Source organism: Pelophylax lessonae, assembly GCF_965119305.1.
Source record: "Pelophylax lessonae genome assembly, chromosome: 7".
Lineage (NCBI taxonomy): Eukaryota > Metazoa > Chordata > Amphibia > Anura > Ranidae > Pelophylax > Pelophylax lessonae.
Genome location: NC_138774.1, coordinates 87,841,774 through 87,850,339, shown reverse-complemented (window position 1 = coordinate 87,850,339; position 8,566 = coordinate 87,841,774). Strand labels below are relative to the sequence as shown.

Below are 8,566 nucleotides of genomic sequence, written 5' to 3'. Positions count from 1 at the left end.
GCAGGTTTTTTTTTTTATGTTGTGAGAATACAACCGTTTTAACCAATGGTTGTTTCCCACACACTTTGTGCGTTTAAAAAATGTCAGAGTTGGTAGACTCATTTTAAATGTTTCTCTACATCATTCTAAAATCGAATTTAGTATTTAATGTTGTCTCAAAGTATACATTTGTATCACTTTTCTAGTACATAATTTTAAACTCCAACTGCAGACACATAAAAAACACCAATGCAATGTAATTACTAAAATGTTATTTGAATTTGTTTTAAATGCCACTAGTGTAGTGTTCTTGTCATCTCCTGTTTAAAAGCACTGTTAGAGGAAGGGGAAGCACTTTGGGCCATTCAGGTGTGCTGCGAGCACATGTGCAGACAAGGAACATATTGATAGGAGGAGAGAGCAGAGAGCAGAGAGATGAGCTGTGACTGGGTGAACTTTCACTAATCTCTAGTGAAAAGGAAAATTATAGATTTTTCTTTTACATCAATGTGTATCGTACTTATAGTGTAAAAAAATGGCCCAGACTTCACGTATGCTGACAGTTCAATAATTGTCAATGCATAGCCAATAATTAAATATTCGTAAAAGGAAACTTTATTACATTTCTTTACATTTATTCCTAAATTACTAACAAACAATGTGAATGATGATAGTTAAAAGTCTTTAAAGGATATGTCACCTTTGGGAACATGTTCCATCAATTTTTAGGGTGGAGCATGTAGCATGTTCCAACTGCTACTGCCGCTCGCTGCTCCTCCCCCCTCCCCCCCTAGAAATTCCCTGTACTAGTTGTCGCTTTTTGAAAAGAGCCTGCCCACACAGCTGCATCGCCCATTCACAGAGTTCGGTGAAAGAATGATCTACATGTACAGATGTCGGCTTGTAGTTCTAAATGAACTCTCATGGCGCTGTTAAGTGATGTGGTAGTTCATTGAGTCTTCCTGTCAGTGTGGAACTACCTGCCCTATACAATGAACTATCTGCCCGTACGATGAGAAGAGAGCTTACTCTCACAGACTGCAGGAGCCATGGCACCAGTGATCTGCTGATTGCTGGTGCAATGCTTTCCAGGCTCCTACAAAAAAAAAATAAAAAATGTAAATGCACATTTATTTACCAGCAAAAAATGTGCATTTATTTTTATTTTTTTTAAAAAAAGTGAACTTCTTTAAAAAACATATTGAAACAAGAAAAAAAGTGAACTTATCCTTTAACTAATTCAATACAAGGCACTTTTACCCCCTTCCTGCCCAGGCCAAATTTCAGCTTTCAGTGCTGTCACACTTCTAATGACAATTGCGCGATAATGCAACACTGTACCCAAATTCATTTTTTATCATGTTTTTCACACAAATAGAGCTTTCTTTTAATGGTACTTTATCACCGTTGTTTTTTTTTGCTAAAAAAACGGCAAAAATAAAAAAAATAAAAAAAGTTTGTCAGAAAATTTTGTAAGTAAATAATTTTACTCTCTCACTGATATGTGCTGATGAGGCTGCACTGATGGACACTAATATGCAGCAATGATAAACACTGATAGGCGGCACTGATGGGCAAAGATAGGTGGCACTGATGGGCACTGATTGGTGGCACTGATGGGTAGCACTGATGGTCACTGATGGGTGGCACTGAAGGGCAGCACTGATTGGCATAACTGATGGCCACACGTTGGCCTCACTTATGGGCATGGACTTGTGTCACTGATGGGCACAGAGTGGCATCACTGATGGGCACTTTTGGGGCTGCATTGTAATCAGGGCACGGATGATCAGTGCCCTGGTTACCTTTACATGTCTCCCCTGTAAGGAGATGCCGCTGATCGGCCCTCCTCGCCTAACACTGTCAGTGTGAGGCGAGGAGAGCCGATAAACGACACTTCCTTGTTTACATGTGATCAGCTGGGATTGGACACAGCCGATCACATGGGTAAAGAGCCGCAGCTGCAGCTCTTTGCTGAGATTGGGGTCACAGCGCGCCTACGATCACCACGCCACATGCTCCCGTGGACACGTGATTGCTGCTTTACTGAGCGCTGTAATATGGCATCATCCCAAAACGAGAGCTGCACCCCTCCACAGTCATTTGACGGCGGGCGCGTGGCAAGTGGTTACCAGCTTTCAAGCTGCTAGACTGCCCTGGTGAATTTTAGTATGTAAACACTAAAAGTACAGTGCTTAAATATATGCAGCAGTTTCTTCAATCAATCAACAGGTAAGTATATCCAATTCAATCCCAAAGGTTATGATCAGATTTTTTGACTTATACACCAATCAATAGAACTAATAAAGCTTTTTTTCACTCCAACTTCTCAGTGTCTTTATTAAACCACTTTACAATCTCTTCTGTGTATCCACAAAAAAGAAAAAACTATATAGTGCATTATCTTCCAAAAACTTTCCACCCATGTTCTCACATGTGCTTACCATCATGCATGTGTAACCACCAGTGATTAGTAATTTTTTGATTCCCTTTTGTCTAAATCCTTACCCAACAGATAAAATGATCATGCCCATGAATCCAAATTTCCCCTTCCGTGGACCACCCTTTGTATTCGAATCCACCCCCTCAAAAAAGTGAAATAAAAAAAATCGAAGGATGGATTAAATTAATTAAAAAAATAGAAAAGTCCACACCCAGTGTCCAAGTTAAGGCCTTAAAGGGCAATCAAATATCAATATAGATGATATGTGCATGATTTCCACATTCAGTGCTCCCAGATCACCAGATAGCCAGAGTCCTTACTGGATTTTAATTATCTCTAAATGCCAGAGATCAAAAGCATTTAGACATCTAAATGAGGTCACTCCATGGTCCACTACCACTTTCCAACCCTGTCCAGTCAATCTACAACTTCCAGGGGTACTCAACTCTCCTCAGGGATAGTAGGAAGGAAGACAACAACAGTTGACCATCTAGTAGTATCGCTAAAACTCCCAAATGTATACATGAAAATATACTCACAAGTATCACAGGTACTAAAAAGCATAAAACACCTTGCTGTCGTACATCGATGGGCGTGATGATGTCAATAGCCCCACCTAATGCATTTTATCTGAAAATTGGACATCTTCAGGAACAAATAAGAGGCTGGTGACATCAGTTTTATGTTTATATAGAAGTTCGCCAATTATGTAAATTTGCTACAGCCATCAAATCTGGAAATTCCCAAAACTAGAAGTGATGGATATATCTTTATTATTTTTTTAATTTTACTTATAACAATTTAGTTTCATTTTCATTTGGCAATTTCCAAAAACTTTTGCTAAAAAATTAAGTTTTCAAACGACACACCGTGCCACTTAGAAAACGTGTCGGAAGGAGCCGGGTGACGTCACTTCCGATTTACGGCCGTAACCGGAAGTCGGGATTTAGTGGCCATTGCACATATTTGTTTTAGCTCACTGGAGGGACACGCCGTTCCTACAGGCAACACTTGTATGAATCACACTAATCACGTATTCATTTGTGGAATCATCACCTCAGTCATTTATTATTGGAATCACTTTCTGTGCACTATTCACCTTCTTTTGGACATTGATATATATTTTGTGCACCAACCTTTTTTTTCATTATTACCCCTTGGATTTTGATGGACACATTTGCACTTCTGCCTATCGTTCACTGTGTACGTTTGTGGCAGGGATCCGCTGCTCTGACATATTTTGTTTTTTTTCACTTTCAGTACATGCACTGAGGCTTCTGCATGTTTTTGTTAGTAATGTGCACTTCATATTAATTGGATTATTTCATATATTCATCACTGTGTTATTGATAGTGCCATCCATCTATTTTGTGAATTAGCGCCGATTTCTTCTTTCTTTCTTTATTTCCTCATACGGTGGTGACACCGAATAGAATTGGCAGCTGTTTCTTTACTATTATATTCTTCACTATTATTTGGCACCATTTTTATTGTTTTCACTACAGTCTAGACTCCTCAGGTAGCGCATTGGTCCTCTTTACTCCTTTTCACATCTTTGGGTTTTTGCTTTCCAAAATGTGGTAATTTGGTGGGTGTTTCCACTGTCATGGTGCTCCATAATTAGCCTCCAAAATTATAATAAGCAGTCAGGAAATTACATGTGTGATTTATGCCCCTGGAATGCCTGAAGGTGCTCCTTGGGTTTTGGGTTTCTCTATGTTGCTATTCTGTGAAAAAGTCTCACGTGGTATTGCCATACTTGCGTGCCAGTGATGAAAGCAGAGAAATAGCTTGAGCTGGAAGGGATTGAAAGTCTTCATAAGACACAGCATTCCTCTAAGGAAATACCTTGGCATGTTTGCTTTCCAAAATGTGGTCATTTATTTTGGTGTTTCTGCTGTCATGGTGCTCCAGAGCTTCCAAAATTGTAATAGGTAGTCAGGAATCTACATGTGTGATTTATGCCCCTGTGATGCCTGAAGGTGCTTATTGAGTTTTGGGTCTCACTATTTGGCTATTCTGTGAAAAAAATCTCAAATATATGGTATTGCCATACTCGTGTGACAGTGCTGAAAGTTGAGAAATAGCTTGGGCTGGAAGGGGTGCAAGTGTCCGGTCTTGAGGTGATTATTATAGTATGTAGTGGTTTGGGAGGCTTGCCACATCAGTAATTTGTGGGATGTGGAGAGCCGTTTGACAGAGGTATCCCCATGATACAAATATTATTTTAAAAGGTGGTAAAATGTCTCCTGATCTCAGCTTGCTCCTCAGACTCTTTACAAAGTCCTGGAGTTGGGTATATTTCCATCCAACTTGTAATAGCCATTTTATGGGCAATAAGCAAGGGGTTGTCAAACAAAAGGCATGGGGCTGGGCACTGCCCTGGGGGACATGTACCTAAGGAAAAAAAATTAAAATTCTGTTTGGCCGAAAACAGTCATTTTATTAATGCTTTAAAGGAACCATTTAAAATGTAAAATTCCTTCAAATAAGATATCTGGGGGATGCTTTTAACCTGCTTTTGAAGTGATACATTTGTACTAAGCATTTAACCTACCACAGCAACACTGGCATTTGCAAAAACAAAAAATGCTGTTTAAATTGCTGGTAAATGATAGCTCTAGGCCAATAACTTCTTTTTGTAAACAAGCGGCTGGATATTATCTTCCTCTATACCAGACCATTACTTTATTTTATTATACATTTAAAAGGTTATATGCACTCTTCTTGGAGATTGGATGGCTCCAGTGGGAAGCTTATGTGATAAGAGTAGCTATAAACATGTGAAATACTCCCAGTTCCAGTGGTTTGCATTTAACAAGGCTGGTTCTGTGTTAATATAGTCTGTTTGTCCATATAATGTTGAGAGTGAGAAGAGTGCATTTAGAGTTGAAGGGGATATGATCTCTGTCAGGTTGACTCATAGTAAATAATGGCTAAATTGCCACGGAGCCCACCCCTGTTCTCCTCTAAGATTATGAGCCTGCCCTGTACCCTCCCCAGTGAAAACCTACAGATGCTAGAACATCTGTTCTCAGTCTTTTACCCCAGAGGAACCCTTGAAATAATTCTCAGCTCTCAGGGAACCCCTGCTAATATTATTATTTTTACAGCTCATGGTACATTAGTATCATCAGTACATTATTAATACACTAATAAATAAGTAATGCTGCATACTTGATGTATTTTGTACCCAAGGATGATTGTTTTTTAACATTCCTGATCTATATGACTAAATTATTTTCAGAAACTTAAAATGAAACAAATAATAATAGCGAGCACAAACTCAAAACAAAGTTAATGAAAATAAATTATAAAAAATAATCCTATGAATTACCAAAATCTTGGAGTAAGATGGTGATTAATAGGACTATTTTTTTTATCACTTATTTTCTCTATTTTACTGTTGGGGGGTAGGATTTTGGTGATTAATAGGATTATGTTTTATCATTTACTTCCTTTATTTCAGTTTTCGGTGGGGGTATGATGTTGGTGATTCTTAAGATTATTTTTTATCATTTTATTTTTATTATTTTACTTTTGGGTTTGTAAGGGCTGCATATGTTAAATACCTATATCTGTTGTGCCGAGTATCTGGGCATAGTGTCAGCAGAGGATATATGCATAGATTCACCTGAGTGCAGATATTTCACTTTTATCTTTTATTATAAGCGACCAGAAAATAAATGGAAAAAGTGAAAAGCGTAGCATCTCTTTACATTGATGGTCAGTGTAGTACCCCTTTACACAAGGTAGTCAGTGGTGAAGGGTCCCTTACATTGCTAGTCAGTGAAGAAATGGCACCATACATTGGTGGTCAGTGGAACAGGGACCTAATGTATTTGTGGACACTGTGGGAAGGACATCCTTACATTTGTTGTCAATGAAGAAGAGCCCCTTACATTTGTTGATCAGTGGAGATATCTTGCCATACATGGTGGTCAGTGAAGAAGGAAACATTATATGGGTGGTCAATAAAAGGTGGTAATTGAAAAAGTGTCTCCCTACACTGGTAGTCAGAGGAGAAATAATTCCTTACACTGCTCAAGTAAACAGTAGCAGCCTCTGGAGGAACCCTAGGGGGTTCAACAGAACTCTGGTTAAAAAAAAAAACTGTTAGAGAAAATCAACTCTTCCTTCACCCTGTACAGTCCACCGGTTATACAGTACATCACAAACATCTACTGTATGTTTGATTATAATTGCCAGTATATTGTCTGCGTACAGTAGACAAAAAGTTTTTTTATGCAATTGCATTTTTATTCACTTACTTAGACTGTGATTTTGGGGCAAGTTTGCCACAACTTTTAAAGAAAAATTATTACCAATTTGTTCATCCAAACAGTGCTAAGGCTTGTCATATTTTTATGCAAAACAAACCTTTACAAAATATGACTTCAAGTCATCGGTTTGAATTTGTCCAGGCTTCTCCTGAGAGCTAATTTTACATCTCTATTTTTAAGACTGTAGATTATTGGATTGAGCATTGGAACAGCAGCTGTGTTGAACAGAGCAAAATATTTTTTGGAGTCCAAAGTGCTACTTAGGTTTGGTGTCAAATACTGGCTCACAAGTGTTGTATATAGTAATATAACAACAGTGATGTGAGATGAACATGTGTAGAAGGCCTTACGTCTTCCTTGACTAGTACGGATCTTCAAAATGGCAACAATAATAAAAATATAAGGGATAAGTGTAAGAAGAAATGGAGTTAGATTTAAGAGGAAAATGCCTTCTATGAAAAACAACATTTCCAAAAATGATGTATCATCACAAGAAATCTTCATCAAGGCAGTAATGTCACAGAAAAAGTGGTTGATTTCAATAGATGAATAACAAGAAAAGCTACACAGTATACTCACTAGGGGAATAGTTTGTAAAAACCCCACTGACCAGCAAGCAGATGTCAACAGAGCACAAGTTTTAATATTCATATTCATGTGATATCTCAAAGGGTTACAGATAGCTACGTAACGATCGTAGCTCATGGCTGTTAGTATCCAGAGCTCATGTCCTATTGAAGAACCCAAAATATAAGTTTGTGTCATACAAGAAAGGTAGGTTATGGTTTTATCATGAGTAATAAAAATAGTGAGGATCTTATACAAAGTGTTGATGGAGGATGACATGTCCACTATGGACAAGTTAGCAAGAAACCAGTACATCGGAGTATGGAGGCGAGGGTCCAAGCAAATAAGTATTAAAATGCTCATGTTACCACAGAGAGTGACTAGATAAATGAGAAGGACCAAACAGAAGACAATAATCTGGACCTCTGGAGCATCTGAAAATCCTCTGATGATGAAATACCGGATAACTGTTTGATTTGTATACATGTCTACAACACTCTAAGACCTAGGACAAAACCCATGCACAAATATAAGTGTTAATCTAATTTGTTTAAATTAAAAATGCTTAACTTTTGACATGCAGATATAAAGAAAAAAATCATGACTAAATGATGCAAGTGGAAAAGAAGAGGCAGCATAGGACTGAATAGACTGAAATGCAAATCCTTTGACAGCAAAGCAGCATGCATGTTTTTCAACCACAAACGGTGTGGTTTTCCTGGAGTTCAGCTATAAGTACTATAGACTGAATTATACCTACATTCTCCACAATCAAGAACAAACTCAGTTATAAAAGTTTGTTTTCTCCATTTATGTTAATTTTTGCTTAAATTAGAGTACATAAAAAAAAAAATCACTGTTCAATTGTAAAAGTATATGCAGGATGTATTATCAGCATTTATTGTATATTACTGCTTATAATTGTATTTTCTGATTTGTAATAGAGATGTAACCTATTGTGATTGCATGCTAATTTTTTTGCTATTTTTAAAAATGATTATAAATTATTTAAAAATCTAAGTTTCTTGTTTCCTTTTAAATGCCTAGAATGTATTGAAATAGAAAGTGCACGCAGGGGCCATTTCATAATGGAAAACAGACACTGCAGATACTTCTACCTGCTATCCATTGCTCTACTTTATACTCTATCAAGTAACACAAACCACAGCCTGCATTTTACAACCCATTCATAAAATGCAGGCCACAGTGTTTAGGCTGCAGTGCACAAGAGACATTCATGTGACTGGGCTTACCTTCTAGCACTTTTTCTATTTTATTCTCCATCAGGTTTGGA

General features: G+C 37.6%; 1 protein-coding gene across 1 annotated transcript; it reads right to left on the bottom strand.

Moving 5' to 3' along the window:
* Positions 1-6,819: 6,819 nt before the first annotated feature.
* LOC309559796 (olfactory receptor 5AR1-like) lies at positions 6,820-7,758 on the bottom strand (the record flags this gene model as incomplete). The annotated part of the gene is made up of 1 exon (XM_082263234.1): positions 6,820-7,758. One exon carries the CDS (start codon positions 7,756-7,758, stop codon positions 6,820-6,822), a length of 939 nt encoding a protein of 312 aa, XP_082119360.1.
* Between the last annotated feature and the right edge of the window lie 808 nt (positions 7,759-8,566).